This window comes from Quercus robur, chromosome 8 (assembly GCF_932294415.1).
Source record: "Quercus robur chromosome 8, dhQueRobu3.1, whole genome shotgun sequence".
NCBI lineage: Eukaryota > Viridiplantae > Streptophyta > Magnoliopsida > Fagales > Fagaceae > Quercus > Quercus robur.
Window position 1 is genome coordinate 59543612 of NC_065541.1, and position 25603 is coordinate 59569214.

The following is a 25603-nucleotide window of genomic DNA, read 5'->3' on the forward strand; positions in this document are numbered from 1 at the left end:
ATAAGCCCAAAACAGAAGAACAAGTCAAGCCCAAAAGGAAAAATTCAGGCTAAGCCCAAAGCAATAGATACGGATGACCCATGGGGGAATAAAAGGAAGGCCCAGAGGATCCTGAAGCCCAGAAAAGAAAGAAGCATCCAAAAAAGAGACCACAGCAAAGTATAGAGAAGCAAGGATCCTCAATAAGCGCAGATCCCTTCAAGCACAAATAAAAAAAAGAAGACCGGGACAGATCGATAGAAAGAAGACAGAAAAAAGAAAACAAGAAAACAAAAGAACGCAAGCGACCCTTCATGACACAAACAGAAGAGGCATCGGGGAACCAAGACAGGGAAGAAGAATGATAACAAAACGATTTTAAAAAGGCAGAACAGGATTCCGCCCAAATAGGAAAGAAACGGAAAAGTAGAAGGCGCCAGAAGTGGGGATGCCGAGAAGGGCATACCTCAGCACGTTCCAAAGAGGATGGCCAACCAGAAGCTTTCGAAGGAATCAGAACCAAGAGAAAGAAAGAATGAGAGAAAACGGAAAAGGGACTTACCGAGACGATGGGGACAGAACATGCTCTGTTTGCAAAAGAACAAAACAGGGGAACCAACGGTTCCCCAGGACGCCCAGAAAACTCCATTATAAAAGGAGGGGATGGGTTGTGAAGAAGGCAGCGAGAAAAAAAGAAAGAAACGCAAGAAAGAAGAAATTCTCTAGGAAAAACTATCAGAAAAATCTGTGCAGAAAGAAAAATACTAAGAGAAAAACAAATACTGCTTCCCGATATCCTGTAAAGGCCACTATTGCACATACTCGGATTCAACGAGAATCAAACTTTGCAAGTTTTGAAGGCTGAAATAGCCATTCAAGACTGCAATTTTTGAGCTTGATTGGACCTTGTATCACGTCCTAGTGAGCTTTCTGTAATCAAACAAATAATGTATTAATGAAATACTGTTTCATAATTCCCAGGATCCCCACAGCACTTCTTTTTTTTATCGTCTTGCTAATCCTGTTTTTCTTTCCTTCTGAACTTACGTTGTTAATTTTTGGCACTCTTCGATATCCTTGTTTGTCATTTTTTCTGTATATTGTCAGAAGTATTCTCTGCATTCACTTGATTCTTAAACAGCTTGTTAGCTGCGGTGAGTCAAGGCCCGGTCCACCAAAGCCTTCCTTTTCATTCAAGCCCGGGATCCTTGGGCCTGAGTATCCCGAAAAAGGCACCCTCACAGGGTGTAAGCGCAAATTGGGCTAGTACTTTTCTCGAGTTGTTACAAATGGTATCAAAGCTAACCAAGTATCCCATTCTTGTATGGCCTCATAGACAACTATAAAAAGCTTATATTGTGATTGGAATAGTTCTTTTGGGCTATAATGCAAACATGGATAACAATATTTCTTGTTTTGTTATAGAAAACTCTTTGAAGGAGAACCCAACCTTCTTTTAGGCTAGACTAGGGACCCCTTCAATTTAAATTTTAGATTTTTTTTTTCAACACTCCTTCTATCAATGAGTTTTATTGGTAGCTATTGTTTAAGTATTCATGTACAACATAAAAAGGAGGATGGTGTAGCTATGAAAGAAGTTACACCATCTCACATTTACTAAGGGCTTTAAAAGCTCACCTACGGGCTCTTGATAGTGGAAAAATGGAGGAAAAGGGGTTGGAGTTTCAGTTTTAAAGGGGTTTTGTAAAGGAGAGAGAGAGAGAGAGAGAGAGAGAGAGAGAGAGAGAGAGAGAGAGAGAGAGAGAGAGAGAGAGGATCTACAACCTAAAAAAAGGGAAGGGAATTTTTAAGAATTTTTGTACTTGAATTTTCCAAAGGGAATGGGGGTATTTATACAAGTTTTTGGGGGGGGGGGGGTGTGAGGAGGTGACATACTCCCTTAGCTACCCCTCGCAAATAGGCAGCTTGAGGGGTGTGGTACGTCCACGTCACTTGATCTTATCCACTTGTCTTTCTATTGTTGTCACTGATCCTGTAAATTGGGGCAGGGACATTCAGGTAATCCCAACTTTATTATTTTGAAAATCACATTGAGTTAGTTGGTACATTACTGCATTGTATTGTATTTAACTGGGCAAATCATCTACTTACTTCCAACTCTATCTTTCTCTCTTTTAACTTTTTTTTTTCTTATTAATTTTCTTAACTTATTGTTACACTTTCTCAAATGTTTCATCCTCCATTTTAAACTTTTTTGACTCTATGTTTGTCACATGGAATTAGCATCCTAAATTATACTCATGATTAGATCTTACCATCTTAAAATATACTCTTGATTACAATTTGCTCCTTGATTTTTGAATTGCTATCTAAGTTAACAGAAAACTTAACATTGATGTGTAAAATATAACAAATGTCATAGTTTAAAGCGCAAAACATGTATTCAAAAAATTTAAGGTGGTAAAATGTAATTTCTCAAAAACCTAAAAGAGTAAACGACATGTAAAATACTAAAAGAACAAACGATGAAAATGCAACGTGGTTAACATAGTGACACAAAACCTATATCCTCAAAATTCGGAGGTCATGTCAAACATTGCAATCCCTAATCTTAACTATTTATGAATATAAAATATTGATTTCATGCCTATTTTGAGAAAAATATGTTTTTTTTTTTTAGAGCTAGAAAAATAATTAAAGACTAAAGAATATCATAGAAAACCTATATATATGTTTCTTTTTTTATTTTCATTTTATAAAAATTTCCGTTGCACCGCATTCTATTATTTCTTCCAACTCCAAAAAAGTAGTGCGAAAGTTACCGTTGATTATATTCACAAATTTAGAATACAGAGAGAGAGAGAGAGAGAGAGAGAGAGAGAGAGAGATGAGATTTCGCGCGGCATTTAGGGTTTGCGAGAGCAGGAACAGAGCGCCATTGCTGCTTCAACCTCAAGCTTCGCGCTCATTCTCTCAGCTTCCATTAAACCCCCAACGGTTCGTATCGCTTCTCTATTCTCTATTCATGTTGTGTGAACTATCATTTTGACTAAACCTTTACTTTTTGCGAAACTGTAAAGATACCGTGAATAAACTGTCCACAAAGTGGACAGATCACCAAAATGGTGAATTAATTTACAAGTCCACAAAGTGGACGGATCACTAAGGTGATAAAAAACTGTCCTCAAAGTGGACGGATCACTAAGGTGATGAAAAACTGTCCTCAAAGTGGACGGATCACTAATGTGTTGAAAAAATTGTGCACAAAGTGGACGGATTACCAAAACAGTGAAATTACAAGTCCACAAAGTGGACGGATCCCTAAGGTGATGAAAAACTGTCCTCAAAGTGGACGGATCACTAATGTGATGAAAAAACTGTCCACAAAGTGGACGGATCACCAAAACGGTGAAATTACAAGTCCACAAAGTGGACGGATCCCTAAGGTGATGAAAAACTGTCCTCAAAGTGGACGGATCACTAAGTTGATGAAAAAACTGTCCACAAAGTGGACGGATCATCAAAACGGTGAACAAAATTACAAGTCCAAAAGTGGACGGATTACCAAGATAGTGCAAAGTTTACGGACCACCCAGGGGATGTCATACCTGTCCCCAATCAATACAAAAAATAATAGAACTCCACACTGTGGACGGATTGAACGTTGGCTAGAAATACACTCGGATAGACGAGTATTTTCTTAATCTCTCCTTCATAAGGAGGATGGACTTTTAAAAAAGTTCCAAACAGTAATAGAAAGCATAAAATAAAGTATAGCATTAATAAACAGATAAAAAGCCCAGGGGGCAACTGTTTAATACAAAAAAAGGACGGATGGATTGTTCTCAAAGTAAATTACAAAAAGACAAGTAATATCAGTCTACTTTTTTGAGTCGGCAACTTGGGCATCCTTCGACGGGACTGATTCTCCGTCACCCTGAACCGCATCATCACCAAATAGGTCGTCCGTATTCTCTGAAGCGACGGGCAGAGCAGACGTCTGATCTTGATCATTGATGTTTATCATTGATACATCCAAGTCAAGGTAGGCTTTTTTAAGCTAACGGAGTGCATCGTCGAAGCCTTGAAGGAACGATCCCCCCAGCTCTCTCAACAAAGCCTCAGATTCTCGGTATTCACTGACAGCATCCTCCTTGGCTTGACGGGGCTTTTCCTTCAAGTCCTTTATTTCCCCGTCTTTGACTTCCAAGGCCTTCCCAGCTTCCTCCGTCCTCTGCTCAAGCTCTTTTCTCGTCTTCTCTGACAGGTCGAACTTCTTCTCCATTGTAGACTTCCACTTATGAAGTTGACCGAGTTCAACCTCCGTTTGCTCTGCTTTGGCCCGTACACGTTCCAGAGCCGCCTCACGGTTTAGGCACCGGTCCATTAGGCCCTTCATCATAACCAAGGACTGAAATAAACAAGTTAAAAGGGTGTTAAACAGAAGGCTAAGAAAAGTTGACGGACACTAAATGTTATGATAAAAGTTAAGCCCTTCATCGACAGATAAAAGTTACCTGGGCAACAGTAAACAGACATGTCTCCCCCATTGCCTCCGTCAAATGATTGCCTAGGTCCTCGTAATCCTCCGTGGAAATTATTGACGAAAGTTTCTCCAAGGCAAATTTGGAGTCATCACGGAGAAGAGGAGGAGGTTTCTCCTGGCTGGTGGACGGGGCCTTCATTAAGCCCTTGCCGGACCCATGTTTTGCTAGGGTGACGGTCTTCGCTCCCTGAGCCATCAAGCCTACAACGGGTTCCAGAGGAACCTTCTGCTGCTTATGTGGACGGTCAGACTTGGACGACTGCTTCCTCTTCGCCGACGACACCGTCCCCTTGGGAACCACAACATCACCCGTCTGTTTTTGTTTGACGGCTTGTGATTTTATCAGTGCCCTCCTCTTTGCGTCGTCTATTTCTGTAATACAGGACGGGTGAAGCCATCTACATAAATTAAAAGCTACTTACGAAATGTAAAAGTTGACGGACTTACGTCTGTGGACTCTTTCGTCGTATCTAATGGCTTCACGGGTAGGTTCGGGACCGTCACAATACCAATGGATTGTTTTCGGATTCACCAACTTTGCCCAAGTCCGTTCTTCCGGCTTCGTCTTCTGGAAAATTCTTTCTAGGAAGCCAAACTCTTCAACGCTGACTTGAGGGCGCCGTCTACTTGCAGATGAAGTAGACGGTTAGATAAAACAGCCAAAGCTGACGAATGCAATATATCAAGCAAAATGTGACGGATTCGTACGAGATGAATGTAAAACACCCCAAGTTGTGTCGACGGGCATATACTCCGTCTCCCCTGGATGGCTCATCCATCCGTCACCCTCCATGAAGAAATAGCGACTCTTCCAGTCTCTATTTGATTCTGGTGTTTCAAATATGACCTTCAGCAACGGGCTCCTACTGGCAAAACTATAAATTCCCCTTGACTTGTCAATCTCGTCTGGACGGTTGCAATGAAGGAATTCACGCATCGTCAGCCTCCGTGCATCGTCAGTCATTGCACCATAGAGTATCTCCATGGCAATGAAGACCCTCCAAGCATTTGGGGATATCTGGTTGACGGACAGACCCAGATACTTTAAAAGCTCTCTATGCAGTCTACTTAGCGGAAATCTAAGCCCCGTCGTAATGGCATTTTTCTGATACGTAGGGCAGACGGATTGGAATGTAGTCCGGAATTTGAAAGTTGACCCTAAATGTGTTGAAGTGTTTTTCCTTAATGACGGAAGTAAATTTGTGCACCGTCCACTCTGGTAGCATGATGAACTCCCTAAGTCCATCAGCACAGACGACGGGTTCCGATGGTAGATCCTCGCCGTCATCAGACGATTCTTCTACTTCGACCATCTCCATATCCTCATTTATTGAGGACGAGGAAGAGGCGGACGGACTCCTCTCTTCGCCAGGACTCTCTTGGTCTTTATGACCGGACGGGTATACTTCCTCGTATTCCGTCCCGTCACGAACCATTGACTGGTTACTTGACGCACTAGACATTCCCTACAAATGACGGCAAAACCTAAGACTGACGGATCTAAGAGTATTGACGGTTGTATAGGTCTGTCTAAATATAATTGCCAAATTAAAAAACTTGCATATAATAATAGCAATACTCACCGTTCTTTGAAGTAACTGGAAGTTGACGGTTGTATGATCAACTGTTTTGTATGGGCGACAGACTGTTCTGACAAAGATGACGGTTGCGCTCTGACAATGTGTTTTGTCTATGAAATGAAGAAATGAGGATTGAGAGGTGTAATATATATACCTGGAATGCACGAAAGACGAAGCGACGCTTCGATCCGATAGAAAACCCAATCAAAATGCGACACGTGGCATGCTCATAAATGCTTGGCTATCTGCCTTAAAAATAGTCGCAATCCGTCTTCTCCTAGAAAACCGTCAACTTTAGTAATCATATGGCACCGTCCTAAATTTTCTCTGTCCGTGAAATCCAAACAATATCTAACTGTCACCCTAAGGGTTCGTCTACATAAGAGTTGACGGACCCATAGGGTGAAGGGGGCAGCTGAAGGGGCAAAATTTAGCTCAATGGACTTTCACGACATTGGGCCTGACGGATTCGAGCCCATGGGCCGGCAACGGTGGAGCCCAGTAGCCTAGAGCAGTTCCATACTCTGGGTGCGCACGTGTGGTCTCCAAGGAAACTAGAAACCTAGCGCAAGGAACATTCCGAAAAATACGCGCGCTGATCCCCTCTACAAGGAAATATCTTGTCCATCACGTTTAGGATTACTCAAGGGGATTCCCATAAGGAAAAGACTTCTAGTCCAAGGAAGAGAAGCCGACTTTCTTCTACTATAAAAGCTACAATACTCTCGCGAATCAAGGTACGCATAATTTACCCTCTCTAGCACTCTAGAGTTGAGAACAATTCTAACTTGACCGTCGGAGGGTATTTGGTCAACACCACACCGGTGCCCACGGCGAGATCACTTCTTTCTTCTTGCAGGTTATTAGCTGGAGCGAGCGTGGATTGTGCTGCTCACTGGTGATATTACGGCATCATCAAATTCAATAAAAAGATACAGAATTTTATCAATTCCACATTCGTCTCTCTCTCTCTTTTCTAATACTATGCTCTTAGTCAGTAGTATATTGGAACCTCTTGGCATTAGTTAATTTATATATTAGAAAATGTTGGATTTCTGGTATTATCCAGTAAGTGGTCCTGAAAATTTTTGAAAACAGCTTTGCTAACGCCTAATGTTAATGGAAGACCAGCACACTAACGTCATTTAGCTATGGTTGCTGAGCTGCATAATTTAAATGATGTCAACATTTTTATCTGACTTGTGTTGTTCTTATTGGTTGGGACTACAAGGTCACCTTCCAGGTAAGAATTTCCCCTTGCATATCATCATTAATTGGGATCCGATTGCAAGCTGAAATGGCACTCTGCTATTGCTTGCAACGGATCTGGAAAGTGACTTGATGGAAAATGACTTGCGATCACAGAAGCCTTATTTCATGCATGCCAGTGAGAAAACCAAAAGAAAAAGAAAAAGAAAGAAGCAACACAGAGAGAGAAAGGAAAAGAAGAAGAAAGAAGCGATACAGAGAAAAGAAGAGAAGAAGAAGAGAGATGAATCCACAAGATATGGAATGCGTCACGAAACTGCAATCCATTACGGAAATCAAGGCTCGGTGGGATAATGGGCACGAACTAGATGTCAATGCACTACACCAAAATAAGTCTATTACATCAAATGTTAATACAACAAAATTAGTATAGTGGTATTAGATATAATATCACATCTAAAAATTAAAAGTCGTTGCAATAGTAACTTAAAAATAGTAAATTATTACATTAATAATAATTAGTTGTAATAATTTATAATTTTCAATTGCAATAGAGATTTTAATACTAAATTGAATTTAGAAATTTTTTTGCAATAACTTAAATTGAAGAAATCAATTTTTTTTAATAACTTAAATTGAAGAAACCATTGTAATAACTTGATACCAAGTATATATTTTGCGATATATTATAATAGATCAAAATTTCAAAGAGATGGCTTATTGCAACAAATTTGACATTGCAATAACTAAAATATCAATTATTTTACAATCTATTGCAATGACAAACATGAAGCTGCAATGAATATATTATTACAATGATTTAATTCCAATTATTTTACAATCTACTGTAAGAAAAAAAATGAAAAATTTAACTATTACAATAAATATACCGTTGCAATAATTTGAAACAAAATTATTTTTGTCAATTCTTTACAATCTATTGTAATAAAATTCATGAAATAATAGCCTATTGCTACAAGATATTTGAAGTAATAAATTGTTTATTGCAATAGCAAATATTTTATTACATCAAAATTTTCATTAAAATATTTAAAATTTATTGCAACAAAGTTTTTTTGTAGCACAAACTTATTACCTCAAATTTTATTGCAACACTTCACATAAACTATTGCAATGACTTCGATGTTATTGCAACGAATTTTTTTGTTGTAATAAACATTTTTTGTTGTAGTGATGATCCCCTACGTCCTGCAGTAATTGGCACCGCAAGAGAAGATTTCAACAAGGCTGCCCGGTTTTTTAAGGAGAAGAGGAAATTGGTGGTGACTAGCAGGAAGGATGTTAAGGCTGTGATCTTCCTCCGTGAAGAGTATGGCTGGTACGGAAGGGTGAAAATCTTTGCGGAGTAGACCAAGATAGATAGGATAGTGATATTTGCAAACGAAAACGGCATTCAGTTGACCATTTGAATGAAGATGGCAGGCTCTGCAGCTTCCACTATTTTGTTCTTGTTATTTCTTTTAGCTTTTATGTTTGTTGTTTGAATGATGGCGGTGGCTTTATTTGTTAGATTAATGGTGCTGGCATTTGCGTTTGGTTTTAATTAAATATGATTGGAATTTTTATATCATATATTTCTAGTGGATTAGAATTCTTTTTCATTCTCTCCAAAAGCTCTAGAAGAACTGAAGCCTATGTATTGTGCTTGCTCACAGTAGCAAGCAAGTCTGCCAGCTTTGCAATCGCTTGAGAAGTAGCATAGGGGAGGTTTAGTATTTTCACATCAAGTTGATTTGATACTAGTTCTTGTTAAGTTTTTCTTTTTTTCTTTTTTTAATATATTTATACAAGATTTTATTTTAGCCTAAAACTTAAATCTCTGCCTTGTCCCTAACTTGACAAAAACTATGAGAAAACTGCTAAGGTAGGTTTTGATTTAGGGATTGGATCAATATGGTTAGGGCTATTGCACGCACCCTGCAATAATTACCATCAATTATCACCTTTAATTTTGGAGCCCTATTTTTCATCACACCGATAGACCCTATCCCATGGCTTGTAGTTCAATACCATTAGCCTCAGAGAACCACTTTGACATTTAATTGATTCCAACATAGGTATAGCTCTTACTTAATTAGGGAAAATTATTATACCATATAGGCCTCCCTGTCACAGCAAGTTCGCTAAGCTAAAATAAATTGATAATTTTTTTCTAATTTTTTTCAAATTAATAGTGGATATTATCATTAATAAGGTAACAATTCAAGGAAAATCGCTAACAACATCTATCAAAGATTGATATTAAATTAGTTGAGTGTATGATGAGATCCAACTTAAGCATATATTGGGTTGATCTTGACTTTATAAATAACTATAAGGAATGCAAATTGACTAGATCTTTTATGGGTGTAAGTGCAAATTTGGCTAGTACTTTTCTTGAGTTGTTACTAATGGTATCAAAGCCAACCAAGTATCCCATTGTTGTATGGCCTCATATACAACTATAAAAAGCTCTTATATTGTGACTGGAATAGTTCTTTTGAGCTATAACGCAAACATGGATAACAATATTTCTTGTTTCGTTATAGAAAACCCTTTGAAGGAGAACCTAACCTTCTTTTAGGCTAGACTAGGAACCCTTCAATTTAAATTTTAGATTTTTTTTAACACTCCTTCCATCAATGAGTTATATTGGTAGCTATTCTTTAAGTATTGGTTTACAACATAAAAATGAGGATGGTGTAGCTATGAAAGAAGCTACACCATCTCACTTTTACAAAAGGGCTTTAGAAGCTCACCTATGGGCTCTCGATGGTGGAAAAATGGAGGAAAAGGGGAAAGAGAGAGAAAATAGATCTAGAGAAAAGCCTAAAAAAAAAAAAAAAAGAGAAGGGAATTTTTGTACTTAAATTTTCTAAAGGGAGCGAGGGGGTATTTATACAAGTTTAGGGGTTGAGGAGGTGACATACCCCCTTAGTTGCCCCTCTTAAATAGGCCACTTGAGGGGTGTGGTACCTCCACATCACCTGATTTTATCCACTTATCTTTATATTGTTGTCAGTGATCCTATAGGTTGGGCAGCAACATTTAGGTAATCCCAACTATATTATTTTGAAAATCACATTGAGTCAGTAGGTGCATTACTGCATTGTATTGTATTTAACTGGGCAAATCATCTACTTACTTCCAACTCTCTCTTTCTCTCTTTTAACTATTTTTCTTAACTTATTATTACACTTTCTCAAACATTTCATTCTCCAATTTTAAACCTTTTTGACTCTATGTTTGTCACATGGAATTAGCACCCTAAATTATACTCCTAATTACACCTTACAACTTTAGACTACACTCTTGATTACACTTTGTACCCTAATATTTGAATTTCCATCCAACTTAACAGAATACTTAACATGAGGTATAAAGTGTAATAAATGTCATAATTTAGAGTGCAGAACGTGCATTCGAAAAATTTAAAATGGTAAAGTGTAATTTTTCAAAAACCTAAAAGAGTAAACGACATGTAGAATACTAAAAGAACAGACGACGAGAATGCAATATCCTTCATGTAATGACACAAAACCCATATCCTCACAATTCGGAGGTCATGTCAAACTTTGCAATCCCTAATCTTAACTATTTATGACTCATGAAAAAAAAAAACTATTTATGAATATAAAATATTGATTTCATGCCTATTTTGAGAAAAAAATAAAAAAAATTTTTGAGAGCTAGAAAAATAATTAAAGACTAAAGAATATCATAGGAAACCTATATATGTTTCTTTTTTATTTTCATTTTATAAAAATTACCGTTGATTATATTCACAAATTTAGAAAAGAGAGAGAGAGATGAGATTTCGCGCGGCATTTAGGGTTTGCGAGAGCAGGAACAGAGCGCCATTGCTGCTTCAACCTCAAGCTTCGCGCTCCTTCTCTCAGCTTCCATTAAACCCCCAACGGTTCGTATCGCTTCTCTATTCTCTATTCATGTTGTGTGAACTATCATTTTGACTAAGCCTTTACTTTTTGCGAAACTGTAAAGATACCGTGATTTTGAATCTTGATTCAAACTTTTTTAATCTTATCATAGCATAAAGAAGCGAGAAATAGCTCAAAATTTTGATTACTAGTAGTTGATTTTTTGTGAATTTTTAGGCCTTCTTTTGGAATTGCGTTTGACATAGATGGCGTGGTTCTTCGCGGTCGTGCTCCCATTGGAGGCTCTCCTCAAGCTTTGAGAAGATTGTATGGAGATTCTGGTACGTCACAACCTATTCATTTCTCTGTATGTGTGTGTTTTAGCGAATTGTGAATTTTCTGTACAACTAACTTTGTTTGGTTGCTGGGAAAATTGAGTAGAGAAGGAGGGCAAAATAGAATTCATGACACGTGTTTAGTGTTTTGCGTGTGTGTATGTGTGTTTTATATTTGGAAAATTTGGGAAATTCATCTTAACTATGCTGAAATTGTTGTGAAATGAGAACTGTGAAAGAGTAAGGAAGGATGGTTATACAAAGAATGTTTTAGTTTCTGGTTTTGGGAATGGTAATTATGCTATTATGGTTGCCAGTCTTAATGAATAATGTTTCTTTTTATTCTGTTTTTGTATCTGACTCGATTGATTTCCGCCGCAGGTGCTTTGAAGCTTCCCTTTCTGTTCTTGACAAATGGTAAGTCATTTAAGTGATTCAGTTTGTGGTTCATTAATAGAAATTTTAGGTGCTACTAAGAGGATGATGGGCTTATTGTAAAGATATATGTGATTATGGGGTTATTAGTTATGGTTTGTGAGGTTGATATTGACAAACATGCGATGCTGTATATTGAACCTTAGAACATTTGAGGCTTGTTTCTTTTTTATTGTAAAAAACTCTTTAGTCCGTCCTTCTGTTGATATTTCTTTGAATTATTTGATACCAAAAATAGATATGCCTAAAACATTGTGCTCCATAATTATCAACATGATTTTTGTGCAAGAAAATGTTATATTTTTATTTATTGTCTTTACCTCTCAAGAGTAATGTATACAATACAGCAATAAAATGAACAATACTATTATTTGATTTGAATAGGAGGTGGCGTCCCTGAATCTAGACGTGCCACTGAGTTAAGTGAACTTTTGGGAGTGCACATTTTACCTTCTCAGGTAGGGTTTTGTTGTTTTTGCTGTCTTTTATTTATTTTTATTTTTTAGTATAAATAGGAGATTGAATTTTATCTATTCATGATTGTTGTGGCTGTCATTTGACTGGTGGAATCTTTAGCATAGCTGTTCTTTTTATGGTATCCTACTGCAGGTTGTACAGGGTCACTCACCTTTCAAAACTTTGTTGAAAAGGTATATGTATCAGTTCGGTGTGAATCTTTTCAACATTAACGTATCATATTCTTTTCCAATGCTGTTGTTGTCAACTAGGCATTATGTTAACGAAGAGACCACACCTTACAATTGAGTAATTATTACTGATGTCATTGATAAGTCTCCTGCTTGGCCAGGAGTGAAATTGTGAGAAATCTTGCATTGGATTTGGAAATGATGCCGTAATATGAGATTTTGTAGCTGGTTGAGCAAATGCATGGTCTGCGATCAGAAAAGACTGCATCTTTAGGGGATGCATCCAGTTACTTGTCTATTATAAATTGTGTACTAGTCTTATTTCTATTCCCTGAATTAAGTGCAAAAGCTGAGCTTGGATAGATCTCACAGCATTTTGTTTATGAACTTCTTGTCATAAGAAAGGGACTCATCTTAAAAGAGTGTCAAACAAGTCTAGAACTACTGTTACCTAAGAGGATATTTAGAATGTTTCTGTTTTGTTTTTGTTTTTGTTTCTAATGTTCGTTAAAATATCCTTTCAAAGCTCAAAGTTATTTGTCTTTTTATATCAAATTGTTCTACAATGATTGCCAATGTATTTTCAATGTGTATAATTTTTTTCTAGCTTAAAAAATTGTCTCTCGCAATAATATACTTAGTTTTCTTCATCATCTTATGCAAAGTTTATTGGTTCCCTCTTCAGATTTGAGAATGAGCTCATAATTGCCACTGGAAAAGGGGAACCTGCTGTTGTAATGTCTGAATATGGTTTCAAGTAAGACACTCACCTTATACCTTGGTCATAGTATTTCCTGATTTGAAGGCCAGAGGTTTCTAGGTTTTGTAAGATTCACATATTGTTTGTGGTGGCAGAAAAGTCCTTTCTTTAGATGAGTATGCTTCCTACTTTGAGAACATTGATCCTGTTTCACAATATAAGATGTGGACAACTAAACAAGAATCGGGTAATGGGAGTGACCGTAAGAAATTGGTTCCAAAATATAATGCTACCTCTGACAGAGTCAAGGCAGCTTTTGTTGTCAGTGATCCTGTAGATTGGGGCAGGGACATTCAGGTAATCCCAACTTTAGTGTTTGGAAATCACAATGAGTCAGTTGGTGCATTGTATTGTATTTGACTGGGCAAATGGCATGCAAATTCTAATCTATGTAGATATATGTAGTAAATAGGGAGAAAGGTTTAGAATACTGCTGCAATGGAGGGTGGCGAATTTGAATGCAATCAAATTTTGGATATATTTTGCTTTTGATTGGCAGTAGCAGCCTTGGTTTTTACATGAGTTCCCAAGAACAAAAATATACCGTCGAAGTTCTATGTAGTGGATCTTTTAATTAAAATGCACATAAGTTGTCACTGTATTTGTCATCATCTTATTCCAGATACTTTTGAATATCTGTACCCCTGAAGAATCGCTGAAGTTGTTGATTTTGCATTAGGTTCTCTGTGACATTTTAAGATCGGGAGGCCTTCCTGGACACAAGAACACACAGCAACCACCTTTGTATTTTGCTGCAGATGATCTTGAATATCAGGTTGGTTATTAAGCTGATTCAGAAAATGTTAATTTGGGCGTAATTCATAAATTATTTTCATTTAGACTTGAAATAGGATCTCCAGAATTGCATTAGAATCCAATTTCATGACTTAACCAAGAGCAATTCGCTAATTATGTAACATTTCTACACAAAACTCGTAAATGTTCTGATCAATCCCCAATTTGAAGGCTTTGGAAAGAGGAATTTTGTCATCAGTATTGAGTAGAGCAAGAAACATAGATACTGGTCAGCTCAAATGGTTGAAAGGGAGTATAAGAGCAAAAACTCATCAGGCAGATCTTATATAGCCTTGCTGAGTCAAGTCCATACCATACATAGGAGTCAGCACTCAATATGGGCTTCACTTGTTGGAACCCATCAATATGCCGAATTCGTTGGCCTGGATTCTAGATGCGCTTTTGCTCCAGCTGTTTTTGTCTATCTATGGAAAGCAGAGCCTGATTCTATTGCTTATTTATTTACTTGTATATTTTACCTTAATATTTGAAGAAAACTTAAGAATGTTATTGATTGGTTTCCCTACTCACTACAGGCTGCTTTTCCTTTTGAGCGTCTTGGAATGGGTGCTTTCAGAATTGCTCTAGAAAGTGTCTTCAATAGGTAACGTTAGTGTCTCAGGTTGATTAGGTCCTCAGTTTCCATCAAATAGATGTACATCAGATTGAATGTTTACTCATTGACACACCTCTTGGTTTACATGTCTATAACAACTCATAAGTCATAATCAGAGAAATCAAAGTCTCTACATTTTTAAAATCCAAGACACAATATCCTTTTTCTTTGTTGCTTTTAGAACCTATTTGGAGGAAACAACTCCTTGATGGTGCAGTGAAATTATTATATGCCTTGAGCATCACCTATATATGAATAATCTATGGGTTATCAATCACCCCTCAAATTTAGCCATCCTTGTAGACTTGGTGGTTGTGTCTTCCCGTGAGTTGTGACCAAACGCAGTGTCAAAGGTTCAAGGCTAGCAGATAGAGGAAGAGAGAAAGACTCATCCTTCAAGAGCGCAGAAAAATAATATTTTTATTATGCATTGGGAAACACATTACAAGAGCACCATATGGAAAAACATAAATTGTGATCATCATCAACTCCCAATAGTATGTGAATTCTTATGATTGGCTTTGGTTTGCAGAATTCACTGTAATGCTCTGGAATATGTTTCTTTTGGGAAACCAAATCCATTTGTATTCAAGAATGCTGAAGCCATATTAAGACAACTTCAGTCATCCTGTAATGATAATGCCATAGATAATGGAGACGTTGAATCAAATCCTTTCAAAACTATTTATATGATTGGTGATAACCCTTTAGTTGATATCAAGGGTGCACGACAGGTTTGTCTTACTACATGTTTTGAAATCCAGTTTTTTTGCATAAGAATGCTAGATTATTATTATCATTAAATGAATCAATTGTTATTTTATTTATGGGGACACCTTTTGATTCTCAGGCAGGACATCCTTGGTTTTCTATTTTGACTAGGACTGGTGTTTTCAGGGGAAAAGATAATCATGCAGAATTTCCAGCCGATCTGGTAAGTTCAATGCTGAAATTTTAAGATGCATGTCAGTGGTTATGCTTGCAAAACTATAATTTTCTACTATTGTCATGGTAAAAGTGTTGTAGAGATGGGGGATTTTTGTGAATCTGAAATGTGTTTTTGTAATACTTTACTATGTTTTCTTCTTGATTCTTGTGCAGGTCGTTGATACAGTTGAAGAGGCAGTGGACTATATTCTGAAAGAGGAGAGTACTTCTTAGGTCCCAGGCAAAGTGGAACCCTTTTTGTATTGCTCTCTGTTTCTCGTCTCTCGCACCATTGTATGGCAGAAAGAAAGTTTAATACATCCAGAAAGCTTGGCAAGTTTTTTAAATCAAGTTCTTGGAACTCAATGAAGTCAATTTTGTCCCTTTAAAAAAAAAATCTCATGTTATTCAGCAATTGCTTCTTTTTTTCTTTTTTTTCTTTTTTTTTTGAGAAACGTTATTCAGCAATTGCTGACTCCAAAATATATGGTCTTATATTTTGGATATATATTTTGACTGTTACCAATATCAGATTGTTTAGAAGTGTAAAAATTGTGATGCTTTGACTCAAAAGTCAAATCCCTTTTCCAAATAGATAGCACAAACAATTATTTCAACCACACTAAACAATCACCAAATCTAAAGTAAATATGTCAACCATTGAAAGTCACACAAATTTGGAAACAAAGTAAAAAAATCAAAGGAAAAGCCGCTATTAGAACCCAATCCCATATAATTCACTAAAAAAAATAATTATAACAGTTTACTTGCAAAACCTTTGCGGGCAAATTAGACTATTGTAACCTTAGCAAACGCTTTGCTTGCCTTCCCAGTACAGTGGCTTCAAAAGTCAAAATCTTTGGAATCTTTCTAGATAAACTTCCCTCATGAATGAATCTCATTAGTAACCCAGAACCCAACAACAACATAAACTATATGGCTTCAAGAATGATTTAAGCTTAAGGTGAATAGGTCACAATTGGTTTTGATTAGACACCTAATCACAAAAATGGATTTTTTTTTAAAAAAAATTTTAAGGTTCAAGGAGAAAGATATTAGATATACTTTGTACAAATACTCTTCTGATTGAAATGTTTAATATAAGTACATTAAGGTTTAGCAAATTTCACACTATCACTTGAGCTAGTGTTTCGTGAATTTTTTGTCGAGATAGTTAACTTGAAATCTTCAATCAACAGCTTAACAAATTTTTAACTAATCTCAAATGCATCAATTTTAAAACCTATTTTGACTCCATGTTTGTGACATGGAATTAAGCAACATCTTAAAACCTAAAAGAGAAAACGACATGTGGATTGCTAAAAGAACAAAAAACGACGAGAATGCAACGTCGCTAAGGGAGTGACAAAAGTCAAAACCCATATCCTCAAATGTAAAAGATAAGCCCAACAAAACACACAGAGACACACTCACATCCTCTCTTTTCCTTCACCACCGTCATCCACCAATAATGGAAGCCACTCTGCTCAGCTTTCCCTCTCATTCTCTCACCCAAACCAAAACTCAAACCCATTTCCTTTCAAACCCACCTCCATTCCTCTCTTCCAAATCCAAAAGACCCAGCAAGCTCTCAATCCGCTCCGCCATTTCCCGCAACAAGAAAGAAGAAACAGTTGAGACTGTGAAAACCCAGCTCGACGACTGTCAGCTCCTCGCCGCAATAAAGTACAAAGGCTTCACTGTCAAACAGTTCCAAGATCTCCGGAGATCTTTACCCGAAACCACAACACTTGTAGTTGCGAAAAACACCCTTGTTTACAAAGCCATTGAGGGTACTCCATGGGAGGCTCTTAAGCCTTGTATGACGGGGATGAATGCTTGGCTCTTTGTTCACAGTGAGGAAATCCCAGCTGCACTTAAGCCTTATAGGGATTTTCAGAAGGAGAAGAAGCTTGAAGAGAATGACTTTAGTGGTGCAGTTTTTGAGGGAAAGTTTTATGCGCCTGGTGACTTTAAGACGCTCGAGAATATGCCTACGAGAGCTGAGATTTATGCTAAGATGTTGGGGTCTATAAAGAGTCCCGCTTCGAGCTTAGTCGGGACAATACAGGCGCCAGCGAGGGAGTTGGTGATGGTTTTGCAGGCGTATGTGAAGAAGTTGGAAGAGGAAGGTGGTGGTGGGCAATAGTGGCTGAGGAGAAAAGGAGCAGCACTTTTGAGTTTCTGCTATTCTTGTAATTGTAAGTGTATTTTGGAAACAGCTCTTCCTCTTTTTTTGTTTTTCTTTTTTACTTGTAGCAATGTTGCTGTTATGGTTGAAATTGGGGGAGCAATTGAATTGAAAAGAATGCAAGTTGTAGAGTTGTGTCAAATTGGAGGTTAACTTAGTTTGTTTCGAAACTGATTAGTGAATGTGTTGCACTATGGTTATATTGGTCCTGTTGCTGGCTCCTAATATGTAAATTATCAGAACCAACTTGAGGAATAGATTTAAACTATGGTTTTTGTTGTAAATTGTGATTGTAGCCATAGAGACAAAGTGCCCATTTGTTAAGGTGTTTCCGAACCGCACTTAGTACAACTTTTTTTCTCCTACCAATAGAATGATATTTAGCTGTGTAGTTGGGGGCATCCATCTGTGGAAATGGTTTATGACTTGGGATTCATAAAGTAGGCCTTTAAGGGAGAAAGACGGGGAGGGAGAGGAGAGGACTGCAGGTTCTGATATATCTATAGCAGTTTGTTTTATGGGTACCATAGCCATAGGGGCATGAGAGAGCATACTGTCATCAGTTCTGGTGAGAGAGTAGAGTTAAGTTTGGAATGAGTCACTGAATTGGGGTTGTATAGTGATGTTCTTTAGGTCAGGTGTTAGCGGGATGCTCTCATAGCCAAGGAACATTTACTAGGGTATATGTGCAACTTGTTCACATCATGTACAAGGAATAAAGAATCAATATGGGATCGGTATTAAACTGTTATTTATAGAGACACTTTGTACACTTTTTGAAAACTGAAACTATACATCAGTGCAGACTCTGACTGTGTTCCTTTCTTGGGTGATAACTGATAGTGATACTACATTTTGTTTCAACTGATAAAATAGAATCAATAAAGTAGTTGGTGTCCTTAAAATCTCAATTAGTAAGTTAACTCTTTCAGTTGAAAGTGAGTGCAACTATGAATATGGAAAAGGCTTAATTGTGTGAGGAGGAAATGCCTAGGGGCTTTTCCCAAGAGGATGGCAATAGGATAAACATTTAGTAGCTAGTACGTTGGAGGTGCTTTGTGTTTTGTAAAACTGATGCTTGAGACAGAGTCTCCATGTTTTTCTTGATTTGAGAAGAATTCAGAAATGGAAAAGTGAAGGGGGAGGGGGGGGGGGGGGGGTGTGGAATATGCAGAACTTTGGATAAAGCTGCATTCACTGTGTCCACAAAGAGGGAAAAAGGAAAATGAAATAAATAGAAGCATATGCAGAAGTTAGAACACCCTGGGCTCTCTGTAGCAAGCAAGACCAATCTCAATTGCTTCCATTCCATGCTGAAACACATTGAAGCAAAAGTGTCCTGCAACATTTCATAACTGAAGTGCAGAACAGATGATAACTTCACTAAATGTTCTTCGAGGAATTGTGTGCTACAACTCGAAATCAGACTCTCTGACATATTATAAACTGAGTATTTGGCAACGAAATTTTGTACTGAACGATTTCCTTTTATGAATCCCCTAGATCAAGTGAGAGGTTATTAACTTATTGTGTTTGTTATATTTTGAATGCATTAATCTTTTCAACATAAGATTGCGTTGGATATGGAATTGCTTTTGAGAGACCTACACTCAACACTGGAAAGATGTATATCAGTATGTGTGTACGGCCACGTGGCTGGCATTTGGGCTAGATTGGGAATGGAACTTACATACTGAGCACATCACCGGGAAGGTAGTTTAGGCTAAATTAACGCTAGGTTCTCAGAGCATCAGCACAGGGAAATGCTAATGCCAAATGTAAGGGAAATTTGGCATTTCAAGCCCTCAAATGCTCTGCATCAAGGAATGCTAAACCCAAGTATTGCAAATTTTTTTGCAATACTGCTACAGTGCAATTCTAAAGGTAGAATTGCACTGTAACACAATTCCAAACTAAATATTAATTTTTTATTCCATCAGTTCTCTCTCCTTCAGTCCTCTCTCCCTCACTCCCACTCTCCGTCTCCCACTCCGTGCAAAGTCCCTCTTTCTCTCATCTCACATCTCTCTTTCTCATTCAAGGCTTGCATCGGAGTTGGGTTGGGTTCGTGGTTTGATCTAGGCATGGTGGTGGGTTGGGATCAATTGATGGTGAGTTTGGATCGGCATGGGTCGGTGGGTTGGGTTTGCTGGAGATGGCTCCGATGGGTTTGACAAAGGTTTGAATCGGAGAGGGTGGGTTGTTGTGTTTGACCATGGGTTGCTGTGTCGTGCTTGGTCGGCGAGGTCTGGGTCGTGCTTGGTTGGCGAGGTTTGGGTTCTGCATTTTGGTCGACGTGGGTTTTTTTTTTTTTTTTTTAATATGGGTTTTTGTTTCGGTGGGATTTTGGTGGGCAGTGGGCAATGGTGGCGTGGTGGGCATGGTGGAGGCACAGTGGTGGTGACTGGGCAATGGAGGCACGGTGATAGAGGTTGAGGGAAGGTTGGAGAAAATTGGAAAAAAAAAAATATATATATATATATATATTATTATGTAGATGTATTATTTTAATGAGTAGAATAGGAAAATAAAAGTTTGAGATACTGAAGGTATTGTAAAATGACATGATATAATAATAAAGTGGCTTTTTGGATGGTAAAACAGAATAGAATTGGAATTTCGGGATACTGATGCTCTCATAATGCTATGCCAAAAAGAGATGGTCTTGAGAGTTGAGTCGCTTTACTTTTTGGTAGCTGAATTGCTCGTTTAGAATAAACAGTGTAGAATTAAATGATGAAATGTGAAAAACTATTCACTCTAGTTGACTAAGACAACAAAAGCAAAATGGTTATAAAATCAACGCAGTTATGTCCGAAAGGTTTAGAACAAGCAGTTAATCCTTGATCTCATGAAATTTCCATAATGTTAGTTGATAAAGCCTATACAGCATCATCCAAGATGCATATATTCAATAAAATCAGTTGTTATGAGCCTACAGATTTAGATACATCAAGGATTTGCTTCAGGAATTCAGTTCATATAAACATTATTGTTAATACCACTCTAGAGGTGCTTGGCAAAGATTGATTCGACAACACCTTGAGCTATAGGATGATAACAGTCCCGAGCCTCTGCAAACACTCTTTTAGCCAAAATCTTCTCCTCTTCCTTTCCAGTGCCTTGTACAAGAGCAGTGTAGAGTGGGCGAAGGTACTTCATCCTTCCAACTGACTTCAGTGTTTTCTCCACCTCACCATAATAATCTCTGCACTTAGCCGAAATGGCCAGTTGGAGAAAGGCAACCTTTACTTCATAATCCTTCGATTCTGACAGCCTATAGCGCTCATCCAAGGCCAAGATCTGCATGTCAAATGCAATAAATGATAACTGTAAGAAAACATCAGCTTACTTTCTGACCCTGGATATTTTTGGGTCCATGGGATTAAATATGGAACAATAAGAAATACATCAAAAAGCTTGAAATATATGGGCACAAATCAACCAAAGCATTACAAGCAACAATTGGCAATAATGGATCTTTGATTCTTGAAAAAACAGATGATACTTTTTTTTTTTTAATATAAATATAGCACACATTCGAGATATTTATAAATAAAAAAAATACAAGAAACTGTGCACTGCTTGCATAGTGACCCAGTGGATCTAGCTACTTCCATGTAGGAGGTTAAATGGATACCGCCTTTGAACACCAACAAGAACTCTTGATGTGGGGAGGGTGCCTAGAAATTTCATCTTCAAAGTTTATTTCTAGTCTAATAAAACCCCTTTTTCTTTGTTTTTTCCCCCTCTCAGAAGAAATATAAGGCATTATTCAGCTAGTTCTATCACACCAAGTAAAATAGTGATAATTTTCCATAAAAACACTACTAAAGCACTAGTCTTAAACCAGCATACACAAATTGCCTCAACATCACTCAAAATCCATTTCTTCCAGTCAAAGACATCCTTAAAATGATGTATTGGATGGTAAAATTACTATATTCAAAGGATAAGAAAAGAGTAGATAAACTGAAATAAAAACAATTTGGAAACTCTAACAAGATCAGAACCACCACCTGTGAAGCTTCAACAGCTTTGGGCAGGTTCTCCAAGTAAAGTTCCCATTCCTGCCCTTGCCAATCTGCAACTTCATCCTCCCTTGGCATCCGCCCAAGCTTAAACTCATTGGCAAGAGATACAATCTTCGTGTATATATTGGAAACTGGTTCATAAGCATCTGGAGGGATACCAGTGCCCTCAGTCCATAATTCTAGATCAATGTCTTTCTCTATTCCAGGGACATTGGCTTTCAAGAAGTCCAGAAATGTCTCCGTATCAATTGATTTGAATTTAAAGGTGTTAATATACTTCTTGAGGAATTCATCAAATGCAGGCCTTCCAATCTACACATACCAGAGGATAAACAAAATTGGTTAGGATATTCTTTACACAAACAACACCCAGTTACTCAAGTATTAGCGGACATTAATTCATATAGACTCTCGGGATTCTTTGCTTCATGGGTAAGACTCCTATAACTATTACAAATTTACATCACACAGATAACAACTTTAATTTGGTAAAGACACTAACAATATGACAATATTAATATGTTTCCAGGAGGGGGAAAAGAAACACATGCATAAAAGACACACTAAGATGCAGTAAAAAAGTGATTCAACACACCTGACGTTCAATACGCCACAGAAACTGGAAACCTTTCTCATATGGAACTTGAGAATATACATCATCTGGGTCCACTCCTTCCTGATTGGTTTTGAGTTTTGTGAACTCCATGTTGTCCTTGAAACGCTCCATTTCCTCATTTAACCCCTTCCAACCAATTCCAATATTCAATGCAGCTCTGTCCTCCCCTTGTACGGCTTCAACAATCCTTCTCTCCGCATAAGTTGTAAAACCCTATGACAAGAAATAAGAAAACTAATCCCATTTGCAGAGAACAAAAGGCAACAAAACACACGTAATAATGATATATCTCAACCCAGTAAACCAGTTATTCATCATCTATGATTTTACCGTATATTTCATATTCAATGCCCCAAAATCTTTTTTCTTCTAGTTGAAATCAGATCCCCACAACAACAGAAAAACAAAACCAAACCTTTAAACTGCTCTTTGGCTATCAACAAAGTCGACAAAAAAGAAAGAGACACTCAAGTGACCTGTTTTCTTAAGCAGCTAAGCATTTCAAACATTTTCAACAATTTTCCTCTTATTGCCTCATACTTCCAAACAGCCAATAACAGGGTAAACAATTCTCATAGCAAGACACATCATACATAGAAAATATACATATGTACAAAAGGATCACCCAAGTCAGATATGAATTTACTCATCCCTAACAGAACATAGCAAACCAATAGACAATTTGTCACTCAATTGGGTCAATAACCCCAACAACCCACAAACAATAGTGAAATCTAGGACACTATACACACTCATGTCTCGCCAATCACATTGTTACATCAATTTATAAGCATTTTTTTTTTTGGAATAATTAAAAAAATAGGTAAACCATGTGTACTCATCGACCCCACGCCACTTGACAGTAAAAATAATACCACGTATACCACCGGAACCGGGACTATCGTTGTGGGCACAACATCAATTTGTAAGCTTGCATTTTGTAGTAAAAAAATTATTAAAAAAAATAAAAAACAGTGGTGTGGCTGGCTATATGAGAGTGACATTCCATCACCACATCTCTAGCATTTGCTCAAAAAGATAAACTTGAACAAATCCAATTACTCCAAAAACACAATTTACAAGCCATACCTCATTCAACCAAAAATGGTCATTGGTCTTGTTAGTGATCAAATTCCCAGTCCAACTATGAGCAAGCTCATGAGCCACCACCTGGGCTCCACTAGCATCGCCTTTAATCACCGTCGGCGTCAAGAACACCATCCTCGGATTCTCCATGCCACCGTACGGAAAGCTCGGCGGCAACACCAACAAATCGAACCTCTCCCAATCGTACGGTCCAAACAGCCTCTCACCTTGCAGCACCATCTCCTCCGTGCCGGCGAACTCCCTCGCCGCCTCGTCCAGCACCGGCCCCGCCGCCTCCGCATAGACCCTAGTCCTGGGCCCCACCTCCCTGAACCCCAGCTCCCCGACGGCGAACGCGAACAGGTACGTCGGAATAGGCTGGTCCATCACGAACTCCTCCACCGCCCTCCCCTCCGCGCCCCACGTAGCGTGAGGCGGCGGCGGCGCGTGAGACGGAGAAGACTCGTTGGGAGACCGGCGAGTGACGTGGCGGGCGGACATGACGGCGGAGAGCGAGGAGGGGACGTTGAGGAGGCAAGTGTAGGTGACGCGCGCGGCGGGGGTGTCCTGGCAGGGGAAAACGGAGCGCGCGTGGATGGACTGGCATTGCGTGTAGACGAAAGGCAGGGTCTTGTTGAAGGTCTGAGGCGGAGAGAGCCACTGGAGGGCGGAGGAGGAAGGCGAGGTGGAGTAGACGACGAGGAAGGAGGAGTGGTTGGAGAGGGAGAGGGTGAGTTGGCGGCCTCTGATTGGGTCCTCGTCGGAGGAGAGAGAGAAGGGGATGGGAGCTTGGGACTGTGGGTCGAGGACGGAGTGGATGGTGAGAGAGCGCGTGTCGAGAGAGAGTGGGCCGGTGTGGGGGTTGGAGAGAGAGAGGAGAGCGGTGGCGTGGATGGTGGAGGATGGGAAGTCGAGGTAGAGAGAGAGGGAGATGTGGGTTGTTACAGGGTGGGTCGAGTCCGTGAACGAGTGTGGGTCTATGGGTGCCATTTTTTTGGGTTTGAGAGAGAGAGAGAGAGAGAGTGTGTGTGTTTGTGTTTTAGATTTGAAGACTGAAGAGGAAAGATTTGTGGAGTCAATACTGAAGCGGAGTTCGAGAAAATGAGCTATGAGCTATGACTGTATTTTCACTCGTGACATTAATGCCGTGGGGTTGGTTTAGTCTTTTGGAGAGGTTCACAACATCAAGTGTTGTTTTTCTCACGAAAAAAAAAAAAAAATAAGGGTTGACTCAGTGGATTTTAAGGCTGAGGTTTCAAGAGATTTCTTTTTGTAATTACCTCCACGTTTTTTTTTTTTTTTTTTTTTATAAGAAAAAAATTGATAGATTTTATTAATAAAATTCAACTATATTTAATTGTAAAATTGAACCTGTGGGTACTTAAGGCATGCTTGGCAACGTCCTCGGCCGTCCTCGGCATACTTTGCAACGTCCTCGGCATGCTTGGCAACGTCCTTAGCCGACCTTGGCATGCTCAGAGGTTTGGTGGTACACTATTCCCTTTGCTTCACAGCTTATAAGGCTAAAAGTGGGGGGGGGGGTTTCCTTCGATGTGGGACGCCTAGGTTGTAAGCATGCCGAGGACGGCCGAGGACGTTGCAAGCATGCCTAAGCATGCCCTAGGTACCCACAATAAAAGGGCCGCAAAGGGAGTAGTGTACCACCAAACCTTTGATCAAATGTGGACGCCTAGGTTGTAAGCATGCCAAGGTCGGCCAAAGACGTTGCCAAGCATGCCGAGGACGTTGCAAAGCATGCCGAGGACGGCCGAGGACGTTGCAAGCATGCCTAGGACGTTGCCAAGCATGCCTTAGGTACCCACATAACCAATATGAGATGGGACATCTTCCATCCATACTTGAAAATCTGGTATGCATAATGCATTTTTAGTCAGACTATGAGCAACCCCATTGTCGTTTCTCTTAATGTGAGAATACAACAATCCTTCTCTGGGAATATGTGAAAACTTAATACAATGAAATAAACCTACAAAACATTTAACATCAC

The 25603-nt window shown here is 38.7% G+C and overlaps 3 protein-coding genes across 4 annotated transcripts; 2 read left to right on the forward strand and 1 right to left on the reverse strand.

Moving 5' to 3' along the window:
- The first annotated feature begins 2795 nt into the window (after positions 1 to 2795).
- LOC126697347 (uncharacterized protein YKR070W-like) lies at positions 2796 to 16083 on the forward strand. Of its 2 annotated transcripts, none has more exons than XM_050394308.1 (12): positions 2796 to 2937; positions 11391 to 11494; positions 11870 to 11905; positions 12308 to 12381; positions 12533 to 12573; positions 13256 to 13327; positions 13426 to 13627; positions 14010 to 14105; positions 14662 to 14729; positions 15274 to 15475; positions 15592 to 15675; positions 15843 to 16083. In XM_050394308.1, the coding sequence occupies exons 1-12, from the start codon at positions 2828 to 2830 to the stop codon at positions 15900 to 15902; spliced, it is 1149 nt and encodes a 382-aa protein (XP_050250265.1). In that variant the 5' UTR covers positions 2796 to 2827; the 3' UTR covers positions 15903 to 16083. The 2 variants fall into 2 exon arrangements, with proteins under 2 accessions (XP_050250265.1, XP_050250264.1); XM_050394307.1 differs by lacking the exon at positions 2796 to 2937 and adding an exon at positions 11004 to 11194.
- Positions 16084 to 17062: 979 nt separating this feature from the next.
- On the forward strand, positions 17063 to 18012 carry LOC126697349 (50S ribosomal protein L10, chloroplastic). The gene has a single exon (XM_050394310.1). It carries the CDS (start codon positions 17140 to 17142, stop codon positions 17815 to 17817), a length of 678 nt encoding a protein of 225 aa, XP_050250267.1. The 5' UTR covers positions 17063 to 17139; the 3' UTR covers positions 17818 to 18012.
- A 2616-nt stretch (positions 18013 to 20628) lies between these two features.
- On the reverse strand, positions 20629 to 24757 carry LOC126697348 (leucine aminopeptidase). The gene is made up of 4 exons (XM_050394309.1): positions 23599 to 24757; positions 22489 to 22722; positions 21879 to 22205; positions 20629 to 21162 (listed from the first exon to the last, which is right to left on the reverse strand). Exons 1-4 carry the CDS (start codon positions 24583 to 24585, stop codon positions 20866 to 20868), a joined length of 1845 nt encoding a protein of 614 aa, XP_050250266.1. The 5' UTR covers positions 24586 to 24757; the 3' UTR covers positions 20629 to 20865.
- Positions 24758 to 25603: the final 846 nt, after the last annotated feature.

Bases quoted from the DNA above. Each gene is read 5' to 3' on its own strand.
- LOC126697347 (XM_050394308.1), top strand. From the start codon at position 2,828: ATGAGATTTCGCGCGGCATTTAGGGTTTGCGAGAGCAGGAACAGAGCG. The intron at 13,628-14,009 runs GTAATCCCAACT...ATTTTGCATTAG, and splicing joins ATTGGGGCAGGGACATTCAG to GTTCTCTGTGACATTTTAAG. The intron at 15,476-15,591 runs GTTTGTCTTACT...TTTGATTCTCAG, and splicing joins ATATCAAGGGTGCACGACAG to GCAGGACATCCTTGGTTTTC.
- LOC126697349 (XM_050394310.1), top strand. From the start codon at position 17,140: ATGGAAGCCACTCTGCTCAGCTTTCCCTCTCATTCTCTCACCCAAACC.
- LOC126697348 (XM_050394309.1), bottom strand. From the start codon at position 24,585: ATGGCACCCATAGACCCACACTCGTTCACGGACTCGACCCACCCTGTA. The intron at 22,723-23,598 runs GTATGGCTTGTA...TTCTTGTCATAG, and splicing joins ACCATTTTTGGTTGAATGAG to GGTTTTACAACTTATGCGGA. The intron at 21,163-21,878 runs GTGGTGGTTCTG...TTTGACATGCAG, and splicing joins AAGCTGTTGAAGCTTCACAG to ATCTTGGCCTTGGATGAGCG.